This window comes from Anarrhichthys ocellatus, unplaced genomic scaffold (genome assembly GCF_004355925.1).
Source record: "Anarrhichthys ocellatus isolate YVR2014 unplaced genomic scaffold, GSC_Weel_1.0 scaffold23, whole genome shotgun sequence".
NCBI lineage: Eukaryota > Metazoa > Chordata > Actinopteri > Perciformes > Anarhichadidae > Anarrhichthys > Anarrhichthys ocellatus.
In genome coordinates, this window is record NW_022280053.1 from 1,427,593 (window position 1) to 1,446,814 (window position 19,222).

The following is a 19,222-nucleotide window of genomic DNA, read 5'->3' on the forward strand; positions in this document are numbered from 1 at the left end:
GCAGGGCCCTTCTTCCATTTCGTTCCCTGTTAAAGCTTTTTGGGGAGGGGAGAGCTTCTCCCTACGCAAAGCGAGGATTAAAGGACAGTGGGTGCCATATGCTACACAGATTTTAAAACCCCTTAAAATCAGATTAATTGTTAGTTGTACAAAACTATGTTCATATGACACTCATTGGATGTACATGTATTGGTAACAATCAGTAACAAATAGTGATGAGTATATTAAAACAGTACAGTTCTCAATCATATCATGTTTTAAGTTTGGATAACAATAATACCTATACCTAGTACTGGGTATAGCTAACATAGTTTATTTTTTAGAGTGAATCTTTAGGTTTAAGCTGCATTTTATACTTTTAATTCAAATATTTTGTAGATTTTAAAGCAAAGACTTGGGAGGGACTCTTTGCTGAAGGTAAATTACATTGTTACACTGAAGTAAATAAAATGCATTGTTTGTGTTGTGATTTTTTTTGTTTTTTAAACTACAGGGATACGTTTAAAAACAATACCATATAGAAAAGACCATAAAGTTTGACTGAGTCACATCAAACTCACCACTGAATGCCATACGCACAATATAAATCCTATAGGATTATAAAGACATTGTGGTTTTGGGTTGGGGTAGCTGGGAACAGGAAGTCCAATTATATCCCTGGACATCTTGTGTGAGTCACATCTGCGGTCGTTGTTGACGAGACTTTTGGCTGTGACGAAACCTTTCAGTGGAACCCTGAGGCTATGGTGTTCGTGTTTTGTTTGTTTTTATGGGTTTGTTTTGCGGTGATTAGAGCTGTGACACACTCGCATCTGATTTTTTTTTCCCATAAAATGTTTTTATGAAGACAGAAATTTCACTATTACTGTTGCTTCATAGTCAGTATATGACAGCACAGTGTTCCTTAGAGAAGTGTTTAGTTGTGAAAAAAACTAATTATGGCAGCAAATGTTTCATATACCTATATGACAGGAGAGACATCTAGTGGACAAAATGTTCCTGGGACAACTAGTTCCAAAGATTGAAAGCTGGAACTGGGGGAATAATTTAATTATTAACACTCTAGTGTGGTTGACATTGACTTTACTTCCTCGTTGTTCTGGCTCTCACAGACCCCCTGCTGTTTGTGTAAAAACAACAACATCTGCTAAATCAATCTTTGCTTTAATATATATTTGTTCTTTTTTTCTGACCTTAACAAAATCCTCCCACTGCAACAAACTGGGCTTGACAAAATACAAATCTAGGCATTGCATGAACAAATATATGTTCATTCTTTTTGCCAAAGGTTTATTCACATTTAATGAAATATATGTTATGCAACATAGTGGTTTGACTAATGTTTGGGGTCAATTAGACCTCTGTTCTAAATCCCTGTTCGACCTCTTATGGACAAACGTTTATAATTTTAATAAGATAAATTCAAATCAGACTAATTTGGAATTTGGGATGGGAAATTATTTTTATTTAGCATTTATTTTACAGACTGTTGATAAATGACTGATATAGTGGTGTGCAGAAAAACATCTTCATGGCATTAAATGCTCCATAAATATGACACGAGCGACACCTAGCGGACAGAAATAGTCCTGGGAATAAAGTTGATTGTCACAGTGTGAACAGATCCGGAAAGGCATCAGAATGTGTATTTGAAAGATTTAGAGTACTTTAGAAAAAAATAATAAAAAATTGGCAAACAACACATATTTTTTGTATTGAGGTTTGAAGTTAAGTTAAGTTTGTCTCTGTTTATTGTTTCAGCTTTTATTTATCTCATGTCAACTCAAATAAAATAGGAGTCAATAAAGAGTGAGTAAACACACGCTATACTAAAGTAAAGGTTAAGGTTTACTAGTTGCACTAAGTAACAACTCTCTCTCTCTCTCTCTCTGGTTTGTCCTGTCCTATCTCACATGAAATGCTAAGTCATTATTATGAGATAGTAAGTAATTATGGCTTACTATCTCATACTAAATAGATACTAAGTCATAATTTTGAGAAAGTTTCTCATTATAATGACTTACAGGATCTTTATTTTTTCATCACAGCGGTAGAAATGGGCTTCCACACCTTTGTGTTGCATTTTATGCGTGAATTGCGCTTTACATACTTATTTCCAACATATAACATCGAGATAAACACATTTCTAAATGACAATATGATCAAATAACTACTTTAAATTGGACATCAATTAGATGCTATAATAATTATAGATGTATTCTTTGTTGTTGCCTTGCATCTTTTAATAATGAATGAGGAACTATTTAAAGTTTTCAAGACAGTCGGGGTTGTGTTTCCCCTTTAAATCTTTGCACAACCTGTACTTCCGCATGAGCAGCCCCGCCCAGTTCCTTCCATATACCGCTGTCTATGTCGTGACCGTCAGTCTCGTGACTCTGCCGTCCACTGCCAACATGTTCTCTACTCTGCAGCTTACGCTATTGTTGCTGGCCCTTGGCTTCTCACAGGGGCTGCAGCACAACTACATTGACAAATTCGACGAAGAGGCCGAGGCTGAGCGCGTTGTTGGGGCGTCAAAGTACGGGTCCCTGTGGCCTCTTCCGCAGAAAGTGAAAATCTCAGATATTTCATTCAAGTTATCCAGCGCCAGCTTCAGGATATCCGACGCCAAAGAGTCATCCGCCGGACCGGGCTGCAGCCTCCTGCAGACTGCGTACAGGAGGTGAGAAGTTTACCTCTGTTTATTGTGAGTGAGTATAAAGCGCCGTGTTGCATTCAGGGACCCCCTAACCGCATGACAAACAAAATAAAAAACGTCCTCCCATTCACCGTCTCCCTCAACAGGTATTACGAGTACGTGTTTGGGAGCGCTAAACGGCAGGAGCTGAGTAAAAGCGGGCGAACAGGCCCCGCTGTGCTGCCGGAGCTGCAGGTGTGGGTCACATCACCTGACTCTGAATGTGACGGTTACCCAAGTGTTGCATCGGACGAGTCATGTGAGTCTCTTCTCTTCCTCATTGATATCATATTTAATCGCTGACCAATCTTCTGCATTTACAAGTACTTTCATTTGTGATACTTCGCATTTAGCCAATACTGCCTACATACTTTTACTTAACTGATGTTTTCAAAGCAGTAGTTTTACTTGTGATGGAGTATTTTTATATTGCAGTATTGCTACTTTTTCTTGAGTATTTGATCTGAATACTTCCTCCACCATTGCTTTTGCAGCAATGAAAGTTGCATACTGTACTTTTACCTTTTGATACTTAAAGTCCTTTTTGCTGATGATACTTCTTTAATGAATGCAGACCTTTTACTTGCAACAGAGTATTATTTAAAGTTAATGATCTGAATACTCTGATTCTTCGTACTCTATTTTACAACCAGAGACAGGGCGTATACTTAGGACTTACCGGTGGAGTTAGAGATTTCCTGGTCGGTAGGTTAACACGGTCAATGTAGACCAAATGTTTAAAGCCCACCTGAGTATTTAAGACCCTGACCTAAGTATCATAATAACCCCCTTCCAGGCTTTGACAGCACTGACTATGCAAATGCAATACACAACTGTTTGTGTCCACAGATGAGCTGACGGTGGATCAGCCGTATGCTGTCTTGAAAGCGCCGAAGGTCTGGGGAGCCTTGCATGGTAGGATTTCTTTGCCCATTATTGCACCAAACTCTGCATTAGGGCTGCAACCAACAGTTATTTCCTGTATCAATTGATCAGTGTAGCAGAATTTCCAACATTGCAATCCCTCAGAGCCCAAGGTGATGTCTTTAAAATGCTTCTCTGGCCCAGAACCCAAAGATATATATAAGCTGAAAATCCAAGAAGCTGGAAACATAACTTTTGACATTTGTGCTTGATAAATAGCTTAAAGGCATATTTCATTATCTTGTGAAATATATTTATATTTAACAGCAGACATATGAGTTGGTTTGTGTAAAGTACATCACTCCATGTTTATGTAATATGTGCAATCAAAAGCTGTTTTGGCGTCACTCCCTGCAACACAAAATGACTGTTTCTGTTACTGTGGAACTTTGCTCCCATATCTACGGAGTGTTCTCAAATGACAGCAACTACATTTTATGGTATCATTAAAAACTGATGATTACGAACAATGTGTTCATTTTTTTGGCATTTGCTTTCAGGTCTGGAAACGTTCAGCCAGTTGGTGTATGAAGATGAATATGGAGCTGTAAGTGAAGGACAATATTGTACACCTTTTTTTTATTATTTTCTGTCAACTGCATGTGAGCCATGTTTAGACTCTTTAGGCTGAATTCCACTTTGCATCTTTTCAGAAAAGCATCAATTCAACAACAATCAGTGACTTCCCCAGATTTGCACATAGAGGCATCTTACTGGACAGCTCTCGGCATTTCCTGCCCATTAAAGTCCTCTTGGCTAATCTGGTACGTCAATAAGATTAGATTAGATTAGAATTTTGTTCACCGCTTAAATACTTTATTTATTTTTTTACTTGTTTTGTTTTTATACAGGAAACAATGGCAATGAACAAATTCAATGTTTTCCACTGGCACATCGTGGACGATCAATCCTTCCCATACCTGAGCCGAACGTTCCCACAGCTGAGCCAGCAGGTCAGAAAGACTGCTTATTGGTGTTCAATCTCAGCAAAGACAAAAGTCCAGTTTTTCTTTATATCAAGACTACTATTTTTCACAATTCATTAAAAACGTTCACAGGGAGCTTACCACCCGTACACGCATGTGTATACACCCGCTGACGTGAAGATGGTGATTGAATTTGGCCGTCTGCGAGGCATTCGTGTTATCCCGGAGTTTGACACTCCGGGACACACGCAGTCTTGGGGCAAAGGTGAGTTCTGTTGGTGTCGGTGGAGAGACATTTTCACCACCATTTTATTACGTCTTCTTATTAAGATGTCGGATTAAACTACCTGGATGCGTTCAGCAAGGACACTGTATATCTAAAAGCTTAAAAAAAAAAATCAACTCGACTTTTTTTTTTTTTTTTTTTCCCCCTCAGGCCAGAAAGATCTGCTCACACCCTGTTACTCTGGCTCCAAACCCTCTGGCTCATTCGGACCAGTGAACCCCATCCTGAACACCACGTATGACTTCATGAGCCAGTTCTTCAAGGAGATCAGCACCGTGTTCCCCGACGCCTACGTCCACCTGGGAGGGGACGAGGTGGACTTCAGCTGTTGGTGAGTGAGACTGAGTATACAATGCCAAAAAAAACTTCTCATCAGAGATTAGACAACAGTTCATATTTTGCTGCTCTTTTTCTTTTCTTTTTTTTTTTAATCGTCGTGCAGGAAGTCCAACCCGGACATTCAGAAGTTTATGGCTCAGCAAGGTTTCGGACAAGACTTCAGCAAACTGGAATCATTCTATATTCAAAAGTGTGTTGCTCATTTTATAATAAAGTGTTTTGCTTGTTTAACAGTAAACTGGTTATCAGAGATTGTCACATTCGTTAAGTTCCAATCCTTATTCAAATGACAAAGAATTTGATTTATTCTTTATTTTGTGCCTTTTTTTCGATCTCATAGACTCTTGAATATCGTCACCACGACCCAGAAGGGCTACATCATCTGGCAGGAGGTGTTTGACAATGGTGTTAAGGTAACTGAAGCCTTATTTACATGTTGGAGGTACTAATGATGGCCTTTCATATACTAACTGGTAGAGATGCACAGATCGATCGGCTATACATACACCGTATACAATCATGTTATCTGGTTCTCAGCTGATATGTATGAACACACAGTTGAATTTTCTACAAAAGAAAAGTTTTTAGAAGGAACAAATTGGAATTTAAAAAGAAATCGATGCAATTCTACAGACTAGACCAAGATTCTGGTTTGACTGATAAATACTTGATCATCATTTATAGGTCATTTGTGTTTTTTTTTTTTTTTGAGAAATAAGCTTCTTGTCAAGCTAAGCTAACAAGCTTCTTATGGTAGCTTCATATTTAGCATACAGACATGGGCGTGGCATCCATCCAATTATCGAACACTCAGCTGAAAAAGTGAATAAATGCATTTCCCAAAATGTCAAACTATTCCTTTTAACCAAAAACCAACAACCTCATGTATTATCTACCCTAAACACAGTAGCTTGGTCTGTAACTGTTTTCAGTTAAAGCCAGACACAGTAGTGCATGTGTGGATCGGCGGCGGGGCTAATGATGAGATGAGCAAGGTCACGGCAGCAGGCTACACCACCATCCTCTCTGCCCCGTGGTACCTAGATTACATTAGCTACGCACAGGACTGGCAGAAGTACTACAAGGTTGAGCCGCTCAGCTTCAACGGTCAGTTTTTTTTTGTGTTTTTTGTTGTTTTTTTTGCAAAGATTATTTCATTTGGACACGGGTCAATTGAGGCCAAAAAAAGAATTGTGGATTTTGTTCAACAGGCTTACGCTTGAAAACTGCACCGTTGTGACAAGGAGAGCGAGTCAGAGGCAGACATGAAGTGAATAACGGGGCAGGGGGTTGATGGTTTTGCATGTTGTTTCTGTCATTAGTTGATGTAGTTCACTGCTGTGGAGGAACAATCCTGGTGTATTTGAAACAATGACCTAATAAACTAATGAGTGAACAATGTGGCATGGTGAGAAGGTCCTGGGTTCAAATCCAACAGACGGGGACCAAGACGAGAGTGGACTGAACCTTTTTATTTTTTTTTCCAGACACTTAAAGATTATGTGACATCATGTTCTGCAAATAGTCTAAGCAGAAGTAAAATCCCAAGACACAAATGTCTTAAATGGACTTGAAATAACACACGGCTCTGACATTGTCGTCTTCGTCCCTCCACTCCGGTTGTCTTCTTCATCTTGCTGGTACTGATACTTTTATGTGTGTGTGCTGTGTAGCTGAAACCAGACACACTTATCCACGTTTGGAAAGGAAACAAGGAGCAATACCAGAGTGAGATGGCAAAAGTTACATCATCAGGGTTCCAGACCCTGCTGTCCACTCCCTGGTACCTGAACCGTATCTCCTACGGCCAGGACTGGCAGGGCCATTACAAGGCCGACCCACAGGATTTCAAGGGTTTGTGTCTGCATGATTGATTTAATTGGCAAGACTTCTACCCCCTGCCCGTTATGGCTGGTCATTTTCTGTTTATGCAACATTGCTTTTTCCCAGTATTATAATTACGGGTGTTACCTCACTCACGTAATTGTTTTATTGTTGGTCTGACTCATTTATTATTATGTATTGTTTGACTCTTGACACATATCTGAAATGTCATGAAGTTGTTTGTCACTCCTGTGCTAATATGTGTAAGCCTGTTGAATGAACAGAGGGAAAATATTTAAATATTTTGCTTTCAGAAAATCACTGATAAACGAAATAAAATACTTAATTTAATTACAATTATACTCTCTAGTCCAGTGGAGCTTTAGATTCCCTGGCTGTTGCTTGGGCTGCTTGTTCTCATTAAATATTACATTTCAAAACAGGAACTGCAGAACAAAAGAAGCTTGTGATTGGTGGAGAAGCCTGTTTGTGGGGGGAGTATGTGGACGCCACCAACCTGACACCCAGACTCTGGTATGTTGTTTTAGTAACGAAATATTTCCAGAAAATAAATGCATTGTGATCCATGACGTATAAACATTTCTTATCTCTTGTCTTCTGTTATTTCCAGGCCTCGTGCCAGTGCTGTGGCGGAGCGTCTGTGGAGCGCCATGGATGTGACGGACGTCAATGATGCCTTCAACAGACTGTCTGTGCACCGCTGTCGCATGGTGGCGTAAGTATAGTCTGTTTGTGCTATTCACATCTACGTCGGTCGCTATGGATTCAGGTGGGTCTCAATATGAATGCAGCACTCTAACTTAACAGCTGTACGGGGGACAGAAAAGTAATTACCAGGAACGATAACTAGGTATATGGAGGAATTCTGAGGTTAAACTTAATACATTTTAAGGCCCTTTCCATACATTGAAAGAACTTGTCGCCTCTTTGAGCTCTAACCTGTTAAATCAGCAACATAACTCACATTTGGCCTCATGCAAGAATATTTTCTTATCCTTATCTTAACTTCCCCTTCCTCTTCCAGATTCAGCAAACGCTACTAACTTCAGATAACTGATATGACCAGCATTAACATGATGAATGCTAACTGTGCGTTTATGAAAATTGTAAATTTGAATTTCCCGCCTCAATAATACTATATTGGCTACATATGCTGCCCTATATGTCCGCAAGTGTGAATGAAATAAAGAAGAAATTGTTCCATATGAAAATTGCTTTAAAAAAAACATCTCGCCAAAGCCAGGAGATTCAATGACTGAAACTGGTCTCTGCAAGGTGGACCCATCTGATTCCATAAGTACCAGTCTCTGCCTCATCATCTAACAGACACACTCCTGTTAAATGCTACTGATTTAATATAAATGTATTAATGATCTGAACTATCTTTTCCTATCTAAGGCGTGGGATCCCAGCTGAGCCACTGTTTTCCAGCTACTGTCCCCAAGAGTACAAAGGTATCTGAAAAGAACTGACAGGCCGGCCATGGGAACAGAAAAAGGAAAGGGAAGCGAATTCGTATACAATCAACCCAATACTTGTATTTTAAACTGAAAAATCAAATGCCAAATGCCTTTGTGGCAATGTCACTGTACTGTACTGTACTTATGCTCTTCGACGCATCATTCTTTACAAATCTGCTCCACACAACTCTTGATCTCATCTAATGTCATAAAGCTGTTGAATTTATGAATGCACTCTTTTTTTTATGAATGTTTGATTATAAATAAAATGTTGACATTTTATGTGCAAGTCTCTCGTTACAATTTATTTTCCATCCAGCTAAGAACATGGTTCACATTTTGTATTGTGCTCTTTCCTGCAGTGAGTATTCACACTAAACAGCATTTTACTGACATTTACTGCAAGTCCTGGAAAACTCTGTTGTGGTACGAGCCATGCCTCTGTCCCAGAAGGCCATTGGTCCCATTACTGAACAGCTTCACATGGATGAGATCACAGCAGACCAGCGATTCTTTTAAGGAGGGTGTTCTGGTCCTGCTGGTTCATGGCCTCATAGGTGTCCAGCGCCAGAGAGAAGGTGGCATTGCCAGATGTTATTGTTCGCAGGATGGTGGAATAGCCCTGTTGAAAGAAACGCGTGTGAATAGTAAACCATTGTCCGGGTGGCCAATTAAACCAAAAACTACAGACAAAATGTTCGAATTGTATGTCCTCTCACCATCATCTCAGCCAGGGGCACAGTTGCCAGCAGCACCTTGTCGTCGTGTCGACTCTGGATGTCTCGGACAGTCCCTCGTCTTTGGGCCAAGTCCCCCAACACAGAGCCAAGGCGGTCCTCCCCGACAGTCACCTCCAGGGACATCACTGGCTCCAGGACCTGACCTCCTGCCAGCCTCAGGGCCTACGTCCACAGAAACACAACTGCCTCTTATCTATTGATCATCTTGTACTTTTCAGTTATGATGCAGGAACCCATAAAGGTTTACCTTCAGCATGCACCGGGACACACAAGCAGACACCATGGCAGGAGATGTTCCTGGTTCCATGGTGACACTTTGGATCAATGTAGCTACACCCTGTAAAGGATATCCTAGCAATGGACCTGAAGGTGGAAGCAAGCATTGAAAATAATTTGCAGTAGGTCCTATTCATTCTTAAATAATACAACCAGGCAATACAAAAAGGGCAGAGGAGTTTGCAAGAGAAGTGAGTTTTGTTCAATGATACCTTGAAGATATGAGCTGTGTACTCCATTCTCCACTGCCTCCTTCATTTGTGGTGATAGCTGCCCCCCCAATTCCTCTGCGAAAGCTAATTCACATGAACCACCCGTAGCGGAGATGTGAAGAGGTGCGACGGCCAGCTTCGCTGTCACAACATGTCGTCTCTCCCCAACAGTACGGTCCAGCGTGTCTACATCATCATTTTGGTGGGAAAATTCGTACAGAAACCAAAATTGGATCAAGTACAGTATGTCGCTGACACAAAATATCTAATGCACCAATGAAGAAATCATTCTTCGTTGTACCTGTAGTAGAGACCTCGTGGAGAATAGACTCCCTGTAAGCCACCTGTAGCGGCCCGAGGTGAGTCTCAACGCCATACTCTCTTCTGATTCGATCGTGGACGATCTCGATGTGCAGCTCTCCCATCCCACACAAAATGGTCTGAGGATGGAGACAATTAGTTGACTTGTGGAAGCTGCTCCTACGAAACAAACTCCTGTTTAATACAATGAGGGCCTTACCTGGCCAGAGTCAGGGTCAACCCTGACTTTAAGACTGGGGTCTTCTCTCTGGAGGCAATTCAGTGCATTCTCAAGATCTTTCAGGGAAAAAATTATGTGTTAGTGACTACAAGCTTGCTGGAGCATGTGAAGCAAAACTATAATCACTGTCACTGACCAGCCTGTTTGGCCATGGTGGGCGGTTCTATGGTGCAGAAGAAGACGGGATCAGGGACCTCCACCCCTGAAAGGACCACGCTGGCATGTTCCCCTTGCCTCTTCCCTGACCCGCTGTCATTTTGGGCTCGGCGGGCTGCAGCTGCTGCTGAAGCCTTCGATAAGACGATAGTGTCCCCTGTGACTGTCTAATGTGGAAAACATAAATAACCTTTTTGATGGGAAAATCTTCAAAATAGCACATAGAGAATATCATGCGTGTATGATGCTCTACCTGCTTCAGCCCTACAGTCAGAGCGATGTTTCCCGCTGTCATGGAAGGGATTTCTACATGCTGATCAGCAAACGGCACCAGCAGCCTGCTCATCCTCTCACTACACACAACATGATGCAAAAAAAGTTTCGAAATATCATAAAGATTTTGGTCAAAATTGTAATGTATTGTAATCAAAGCTACGTACATGCTGTTCCTGTTGATGTTGTGGACCGCAGTTTGTGCTTTTAGAGTACCAGAGTAAATCCTGAGGAACACCAGAGGACCTCGCTGCTTGTCATGGAGAACCTTGAAGGCCAGGGCACACAAGTCATCCTTGTACCACCGCCTGTAGGATGATGAACAGAGCTTATTGTCTGACAACAGTCTTCATAGAAAAATATTCATGAAAGCATGGGAAATTCATTAAGGGACAATCCCAGCATGATTTTAGTGTTTGCTCAATTGTATCCATCTTCCATCCATTGAACATAAATGGTGACAGTCTACTTAGAGAAGAGATTTGTAAATCTGTTTTGCACATTTTCAGACCCATACAGTTTCCGTTGTTGCCTGAGCTACTTGCAGCTAGCTGCTGTATTTAGTTGTTTTCTGTATTTGTAGCACAGTGAGCTCTCAGGACCACCGTACATAAGCTTTTACAGTCATTTAAATAATGAATGCAAAGGAGATCATCAAGTGTCTTAATCTCCATCCACTGCTTCTTTTGATTCCTGTATTTTACCCTCTAAAATATAAAATCATATCCTGTAGTTAAGTTCCTCATAGCTGTGGATGTTTCAATATTTAAAAAAAGGAAAATGCACAAAAGCAATAAATAATATGATTCAAAAAACCATTGAAAAACAGTATTGGAATGCAGAACCTGGACATCAATCATGCTGGAATCGTCAGCTACGGTCTGAGTCAGTTATTCACTCACACCAGGTCATGGTGCCGTTCATTGGGGGCAGGCAGGTAGGCGGTGATGGCATCTAAAAGGGGCTGAACACCTTTGTTTCTCAAAGAGCTCCCACAGAGTACTGGGACGCCTTTACGGGCCAGAGTCACCCGCCGCACAGCCTCCTGTAGCTGGGGACACATTAGCACCGTTTACTGCTGAATGCACAAGTAACAGTGTCACTTTATAGGCTTGTATTGTGGTACAGTACAACACTTACTTTGATTGAGGAAACAGCATCAAACTTTTCACTAAAATCAGTCAGCAACAGTTCAGCAAATTCATCATCCAGATCAGCAACCTGTGATCGAAAACAGAAATATGAACCGGAGAAAGAAATCGGGAACATTTTAACATTTAGAACAGTAGACATTGTTGTAATTACTGCGACATGTACCTGCTCAATTAAAGCCGTCCTGGCCTCGTTCACCTCCTGCAGGAGTTCTGGCTCGTCCGACTGGTCGAGAGGTTTGCTTTCAAACACTCGTCCATCATCTCTCGTAGATCTTAGCTTCCATGTCAGCTTCTGGTTGGTTAACAAGTCAACCACACCTGAGAAGTTTTTGCCACAGCCGACAGGAATCTATGAAACAGAATGGCTCTCTGTGAGACATCTACATCACATGGTGACATAATCCAAACAGGTTTTTAGGTATTCTTTCTTTGTATAGCTTGTTTTTTGATTCAATCATTACATATATACAGTAATAAAATATACATTTTGACATAATATATATTACTGCAAATAGAAATAAAGCTTTTCTTTGACAAAAGTACATTCTTATGCTAATACTGTTGTACTTTTACTGAAGAAACATTTTGAATGCATGACTTTTTACACTGTGGTATTAGCACATTTACATAAGTTAAAAGATCTGAGCACTTCTGCCACCACTGCTTATGATCACAGTTTTACATAATAATCTAATAATTTCATTAAATAATTTTTTATTTTTCATTATAAATCACTGTCTTTGATGCCATGTTGCCTACCTGAAGGAGGACTGGGTTGGCTTTTAACTTGTGTCTTATGCTCTCAATGGAAAAACTTAGGCTGAAAGTAGAAAATGAAAGACAGTTTCTAGTTAAATAAAGTAACATTTTGAGAAATAAGAAAAAAGGTTTTGTATGGCCGAACTGTTTGGTCACTCACTTTGCTGCAGGCTTATCCATCTTATTCAGGAAACAAACACAGGGAACATGGTGCTTCTCTGCTTGTCTCCACACAGTCACAGTCTGAGCCTGTTGGCGTTTTCAAAGCAACAGAATCGACTGTGTTCAAAGAGCGCCCAATTACAGGACACGAAAAAAAAGAAGCAGTTTGAAAGCAGCGAGCTCACCTCAACCCCGGCAGAAGCATCAAACACTGCAACAGCCCCATCGAGAACACGAAGCGCCCGCTCTACCTCGAGAGTGAAGTCAACATGTCCTGTAAACACACACACAGTCACATGAGCGGCTGCTCCTTCTCATTTCCATGAGAATGTGATATTCTCCCGAGGATGTTATTTCCTACCTGGGGTGTCTATGAGGTTTATTCTATGAGTTTTCCAATCAAATGTGACCGCTGCCGACTGTATGGTGATGCCACGCTCCCTCTCTTGAGCCATAAAATCTGTGACTGTATCCCCATCGTCCACATCTGAAAGCAACAAAGTAGCAGCAATAAATTAAAGAGACAAAAACAAGCAGGTGATAAAGTCCACGGGTAATAAAGAATTCACTGTGTCCTCATCATTGTTTTTACCATCCTACTCACCTCCTAGTGCTCTCGTGTAGCCAGAGTAATAAAGCATCCTTTCTGTGGTGGTTGTCTTCCCTGCATCAATGTGGGCCATAATGCCAATGTTTCGGATTCTGCAGAAACAGTGCACGAGTTAACACGGAGCCCAGAGCTGAATCTAAACAGCATTTCAAAGAACTGACTGTATACTTCATTTACTTACTTGGATATATCAGGATTGGTCACAGCCTTCAGTGATTTGACATCATCTATGACAGTAAACATTAAGAACAATAACATTGTACATCTATAGCAGTAAACACTTTTACTGATGATATTTACATACTTTTTGAATGCATGCCTTTTACTTGTAGCGGAGTATTATCATAACATGCTATTAGCACTTGTACTTATATAAAGGATCTGAATACATTTTCTATTCATGAAAACAACGTACCTGGAAGAAAGCTGTAATGTCTATTTACATGACAGCTCACTCTACATCTGCAGCACTGGAGGCCAGCGGTTAATAAATACCTTCCCTGTGAATGAAAACGACCCTGTTAAGAAGTCAACATGATATTAAGATAATATTTCACGGTCAGCACTTGTCTTGGCAGAGTATATCTTACCCAAACCATCCTGCTTAATGCCCGACAGGCTCTGACACGCATCGTTAATGACTGCTTATCTTCCAAGCGTATTCTTCGGAATCAGTCTGAGCTTTGGACGAACCACGGTGGAGCAACATTGCAGTCAAAGAGGACAATGTCACACAATAACAATAAAAAAGAGGAAGACGTATGGCTATAACCAGTAGATAAATTCAAACTGTATCACAGTAAAGCATTAACGTGACCCACAAAACAACATAATCTATGCTATTAGGTGCTTAAATGTCATGCTTTCATAATGTACGACCCCAAAATACATCCCTAGAAACAAGCGTGTGGCGCTACCATTCCGGAAACGAAAACACGTCGGTTCCGTCTATATTAAAAGTTGTAAAAATGTTTAATATACGTATATAATGTTATGCATCAATTATGTATTACAACTCTATTTTTAAAAAATACTTAATTTGTCTTTAACACGGTTCAGTGTCAGTGTTTGTTAAGCGGATGCCGGTCATATTAAACTAACGGACAACCCGTTGCTTCAGGATGACGTACTTCCTCTAAATATCGGCTACGGGGATAACAACACCGAAACGACCCCAGCCCCAAGCAAAAACACCAAATACTCTGCGTCTGTACCAACTGCGGCGCATTCGCTGCGATACTTAACTACTTAAACACAAAATGGTAAGAAGATTTAAGTTTCAATTGCATTATATAACTTAAATCAGGCATTTTAACAGGTTAGCATGTTGTGCTAGCATTAGCTTTAGTTCACATGTGGCAGGGTGACGTGCTGCCCTGTGTTTATGGTGTTTATATTAAAACCTTTTGTCCTTCACTGACAAAAATGCTGTAGAAATAGTAGTTGTATGAGCACGAAAATGTGCCTACTTATTTACCATCCGTATGGTTAGCTTTATAAGTTGTATGTGTCTGAACGGAGTTTCTTACAACATCAAAGCCTTGAAGTAACTTTATGTTAACTTTCGTGTGAATATTCTTTACGTTTTATCCACTGTAGATGTCATTAATGTTGAATGATAGGTCGTAAGATTTGCATTTAATTATGAAATCTAAAGTGATTTGGTTTTGTCTAAAGTGATAATCTAGCTTAATTGTTTTTGTTCACGTTGTTGGCATGTGTTTCCACACCTATATAAACGACGAGTGGATAGCTTCAGGGCTGCAATCAACAATTATATTCATTATTGATCAATGTGCCAACATATCAAGTCAATAGCCCAATATCACAAATGTGCTTCAGGCGGCTTTATTTGTCTCAAAGACCAAAGTGACATCAACTTCTTGTGTGTCCAAGCCAAATGTCTTCCATTTACAATATTATAAAACAAAGTAAAGTATAAAATCGTCACACTTGATAAGCTGGAACCGGGAATTGAAGCATGCAAGATCAATCTAATAACAGCTTTTTACTTAACTGGAGACTGTAGATTTCTGCGCCACCCTTTGCATTTATTACAGTTCATAAGGAAGTTAAATTGACTTGGATGTTTGTTTTTCCTTTCGTAGCCCCAGAACGAGCACATTGAGTTGCACCGCAAGCGGCATGGCTACCGCCTGGACCACCATGAAAAGAAAAGGAAGAAGGAGAGCCGCGAGGCCCACGCGCGCTCCCACAAAGCCAGGAAGCTGATTGGGCTGAAGGCCAAACTGTACCACAAACAGAGACATTCAGAGAAGATCCAGATGAAGAAGACGTGAGTATACACAGGAAATCTGGGCTTGTCTTTACTAACAAACCATGAAAACTACTCCAAATGAACAGCTAAACAATTTTCACTTGTATCTTTGCAGCCTCAAAATGCACGAACAGAGGAAGACCAAGCAGAAGAATGATGAGAAGACCCCAGAGGGAGCCGTGCCAGCCTACCTGTTAGACAGAGAGGGACAGTCCCGCGCTAAGGTGCTGTCCAACATGATCAAACAGAAGAGGAAAGAGAAGGCTGTAAGTACCAGATCAAATATACTCATCACTTTTACGATGGTTCTATTCTATTGTAACGATATAGATGTGTGGAAATAACATAACTGGTTTCTAATCACAACTTTGTTCTGTTTTCCGAAGGGCAAATGGGAGGTTCCCCTGCCAAAAGTGCGTGCACAAGGAGAGATGGAAGTGCTTAAAGTCATCAAAACTGGAAAGAGACAAAAGAAAGCCTGGAAGAGAATGGTCACCAAAGTTTGCTTTGTCGGCGATGGCTTCACCCGTAAACCTCCCAAATATGAGCGTTTCATCAGACCCATGGTAAGATTGCAGTACAATTGAAATGTATTGTTTGTCACGTTAAAACACGGTACCCGTCTCAATGCTTCAGGCTTAATGTTGAATTAAGTACCTAACTCCCAAATGACCTCCCTCTCTTTATTCTACTTCAGGGTTTGCGTTTTAAGAAAGCTCACGTCACGCATCCAGAGCTGAAGGCCACGTTCTGCCTTCCCATCCTCGGAGTGAAGAAGAACCCCTCCTCCCCCCTCTACACCGCTCTAGGAGTCATCACAAAGGGAACAGTCGTAGAAGTCAATGTCAGCGAGCTGGGCCTGGTTACACAAGGAGGAAAGGTTATCTGGGGTGAGTGCTCATCTATGTGAATTCATAAATACGTTGGTCAGTGGACTTACATGCACTACAGTAATGTGATGGTGTTGTAACTGATGTTTCTTTTATTTCCCAGGTAAATACGCCCAGGTGACAAATAACCCAGAGAACGATGGCTGCATTAATGCAGTCCTGCTGGTATAAGACTCTTGACCTTTACACAGACGGTGCTTGGTAACTCTGAATTTACACAAATCTTGATTATGACAAGAAATGGGCTTCAAATCACAAGACTGACAGGAAGATCGCTGATGCTGCACCTGGCAGCACCACAGTTTTTGTGACGCAAGACGAAAACGGGGTGATTACTGTGTTTAAGTATGATAGAAATAAATTTTCATATGACACCAGATCATGTTTGTCCATTTTCATTTCTTGTGATGTACTCCATATTATAAGACAACAGTCAAGCTAGTTATTTGCCGCTAAAAAACATCACAGACCCTCGCTGATTACCTGATGGTTCAGAGATGTGTTTAAAAAAGGAAGGCTAAGAAAGGCAGGGCTTATTGTGAAGAGCGTAGGTTCAGCGATACTCAAAGTTCAGGTCGCAGTGAATATTTAAAAATATTGTGGGCTGATCTAAAGTAATACCTGGGCAGTTGTGAAATGCATACAATGTGAGCTATTGGGTAACATCACCAAGACAAAGGACAGCTCTAGTTGAGATGTTGGATTAAGTATTGACTTGATTAAACATTGTTTGCCTCATGCACTTCCTCTGTTGTATTCCCTCATATTTTCTGTCAATAAAATAACTATTTAACTACAAATTTGCTGAGACATTGGAAAAATGCCCAGCATATGATCATGCCTGTTTCAAGTAGATGTCTGACGAATTGGAAAGTGGAAACGCTGTACATCAGTATTCTATATACTGTAATAATCTTCCAGAACATTTCAAAAATACAGATAGAATATTGCGATGTTTCAAACTTGCGAGTTATTTTGTACTTTGCACAGAAGTGTTTCGCAAGCTATTTGGTTTATTACATAACTATTTGATTACTACAGAACTATTTACGTTTATCTGCATCATATTTAGTGAATGGGAGAGCCACGTCAGAACGACTCGTGTTCAAAGGGAAGAGTGAAGCATGTGGAATTAGAATAATTTGGTACTTTGCGTGAAGTACATACCAGCTTAGCTTCTTTTACAATCACAGTAAGATGTCTGATGTATTTCCTGCTATTAACATTCTAATAACTTCAAGTCTATACCTATAGATAGATTATACTCAACATTATTCATGGTTAAGCAAAAATGATCTCAAAGTCTGCAAACTGGTGTGAAACATTTCTACACTGAACGCACCACAGACGTTTTCATGATTGTCAAATGCAAGAAACTTGTGGAAAACATGGACAGAACACCTCAACCAAAACACATGATACCACACCAACTGTCAAGACTCTGCTTGAAGTACATTACATATCACTTCATTTGGGATAATGCTCTTGCACATACATTTAGCTGTTTGACTGAGAGAAGCTACATGAAACTGTCAAAGACCTCCAGTTTCATACCTCCACTTCTACTTCCTTATGCCGCGTTCACACCAAACGCGGCGCCGCCTTTGGTGTGAACGCACCATTACAACATGCAACTGCTCAGAATTGTTCTTTTTTTGTGCAATTCACTTTTTCCCCTGGATTGATATCTTTCTATGGTTCAAATTAAATAGTTTGACAGGTCAGATTGTCACCTGAGGAAGATGAAGATGGCTTTCCGATAAGAAACTCCATCCAGCTTGTCGTAGTAGTCCAGGTACGGCTTGATGCTGTGTAGCTGTTTCTTTAAATTGTGACCCTGTGGCTCTTCAGCCTGATGTGAAACATGCATCAGAAACAGTGACAGCAAGAAAAGTTCATGTTTTATTTGTGATTTTTTTTTTTGCCTGGTGTGTTTACAGCTGAGACGCTCGCTCGGGTTTGCTTTTCATTCACACTAACAATGTATTTCACAGTCCACCTAAAGCTCCTTCACTTGCAGGTGTACAAGCAATTGTACAGAAAACATGGAACATTTTTTTTGTTGTGGTTTCAAAACCTGACAGCAAACCATCAAGACTTTTGAGAACCAACAGAACATTTCCTTTCAAACTACGTATGACTTCCTCCTCTTTAAAAACTAAATATAGCTGGGTACTGTGCTTTCAAAGAAACATTTTAGCTGAGTTTTAAATCAAAAATAATTGGATACTCAACCACTGATATATATACAATATCATTAACATTTTGTTTTCTTAAATGTCTGCATTTTTTAAGAAGAAAAAAAGAAAAATCAAGTCTGGGCCCCGAGTTCCTGCACAGCGTCCGAATGCAGATACAGAGTCCCGTCACTGTGTAACTAAAATCATATCTGTAAATATTTCACTATGGACACATAAATATCAATTACAGTGCACATTACTCCTACATAACAGAATCCATTTGTAATGCATCATATAAATCTAATTAGACATTAAAAGTGTGTGGCTGCACTGCATAGAAAACATAGCTTGCTGATGTTCATTTTAATATGATACATAAACAGTTTTCTGTGTTCCGATAGTGACATCAAGGCCAGCGCTGACTGTCGATGAACTCAAGTGGACATAAGTGTAAAATAACTCAGTAGATCTTAAAAAAGAAATGGTGAAATTAAAAACGAATTAAGGCAGGTG

The 19,222-nt window shown here is 40.3% G+C and overlaps 3 protein-coding genes across 4 annotated transcripts; 2 read left to right on the plus strand and 1 right to left on the minus strand.

Annotated features, from left to right (window-relative positions):
• The first annotated feature begins 2,337 nt into the window (after window positions 1–2,337).
• Window positions 2,338–8,760, plus strand: hexb (hexosaminidase B (beta polypeptide)). 2 transcript variants are annotated; one of them, XM_031860239.1, is made up of 14 exons: window positions 2,338–2,683; window positions 2,806–2,957; window positions 3,548–3,613; window positions 4,123–4,169; window positions 4,276–4,386; window positions 4,474–4,575; window positions 4,681–4,813; window positions 4,985–5,165; window positions 5,277–5,363; window positions 5,514–5,586; window positions 6,106–6,280; window positions 7,441–7,531; window positions 7,629–7,733; window positions 8,417–8,760. In XM_031860239.1, exons 1-14 carry the CDS (start codon window positions 2,415–2,417, stop codon window positions 8,478–8,480), a joined length of 1,656 nt encoding a protein of 551 aa, XP_031716099.1. In that variant the 5' UTR covers window positions 2,338–2,414; the 3' UTR covers window positions 8,481–8,760. The 2 variants fall into 2 exon arrangements, with proteins under 2 accessions (XP_031716099.1, XP_031716100.1); XM_031860240.1 differs by lacking the exons at window positions 6,106–6,280; window positions 7,629–7,733; window positions 8,417–8,760 and having other exon boundaries at window positions 6,847–7,526.
• Window positions 6,778–14,230, minus strand: gfm2 (GTP dependent ribosome recycling factor mitochondrial 2). Its single transcript, XM_031860238.1, has 20 exons — window positions 13,952–14,230; window positions 13,777–13,861; window positions 13,543–13,588; window positions 13,356–13,453; window positions 13,113–13,238; window positions 12,937–13,025; window positions 12,750–12,838; window positions 12,590–12,650; window positions 11,994–12,179; window positions 11,817–11,897; window positions 11,579–11,727; window positions 10,844–10,984; window positions 10,657–10,756; window positions 10,384–10,570; window positions 10,227–10,303; window positions 10,008–10,146; window positions 9,707–9,892; window positions 9,466–9,581; window positions 9,198–9,380; window positions 6,778–9,100 (listed from the first exon to the last, which is right to left on the minus strand). Exons 1-20 carry the CDS (start codon window positions 13,991–13,993, stop codon window positions 8,972–8,974), a joined length of 2,310 nt encoding a protein of 769 aa, XP_031716098.1. The 5' UTR covers window positions 13,994–14,230; the 3' UTR covers window positions 6,778–8,971.
• Window positions 14,231–14,492: 262 nt separating this feature from the next.
• Window positions 14,493–16,908, plus strand: nsa2 (NSA2 ribosome biogenesis homolog (S. cerevisiae)). Its single transcript, XM_031860182.1, has 6 exons — window positions 14,493–14,623; window positions 15,470–15,657; window positions 15,755–15,905; window positions 16,026–16,205; window positions 16,337–16,529; window positions 16,633–16,908. Exons 1-6 carry the CDS (start codon window positions 14,621–14,623, stop codon window positions 16,698–16,700), a joined length of 783 nt encoding a protein of 260 aa, XP_031716042.1. The 5' UTR covers window positions 14,493–14,620; the 3' UTR covers window positions 16,701–16,908.
• The last annotated feature ends 2,314 nt before the right edge of the window (window positions 16,909–19,222 follow it).

What these genes read in the sequence shown, in the direction of transcription:
- hexb (XM_031860239.1), top strand. Translation starts at nt 2,415, where the DNA reads ATGTTCTCTACTCTGCAGCTTACGCTATTGTTGCTGGCCCTTGGCTTC. An exon ending in GGTCTGGGGAGCCTTGCATG is followed by an intron (nt 3,614 to 4,122) that starts GTAGGATTTCTT and finishes ATTTGCTTTCAG; the next exon opens with GTCTGGAAACGTTCAGCCAG. An exon ending in TGAGCCGCTCAGCTTCAACG is followed by an intron (nt 6,281 to 7,440) that starts GTCAGTTTTTTT and finishes ATTTCAAAACAG; the next exon opens with GAACTGCAGAACAAAAGAAG.
- gfm2 (XM_031860238.1), bottom strand. Translation starts at nt 13,993, where the DNA reads ATGCGTGTCAGAGCCTGTCGGGCATTAAGCAGGATGGTTTGG. An exon ending in AAACCTCATAGACACCCCAG is followed by an intron (nt 13,026 to 13,112) that starts GTAGGAAATAAC and finishes GTGTGTTTACAG; the next exon opens with GACATGTTGACTTCACTCTC. An exon ending in TGCCCCTGGCTGAGATGATG is followed by an intron (nt 9,101 to 9,197) that starts GTGAGAGGACAT and finishes TTCTTTCAACAG; the next exon opens with GGCTATTCCACCATCCTGCG.
- nsa2 (XM_031860182.1), top strand. An exon ending in AAGATCCAGATGAAGAAGAC is followed by an intron (nt 15,658 to 15,754) that starts GTGAGTATACAC and finishes GTATCTTTGCAG; the next exon opens with CCTCAAAATGCACGAACAGA. An exon ending in AGCGTTTCATCAGACCCATG is followed by an intron (nt 16,206 to 16,336) that starts GTAAGATTGCAG and finishes ATTCTACTTCAG; the next exon opens with GGTTTGCGTTTTAAGAAAGC.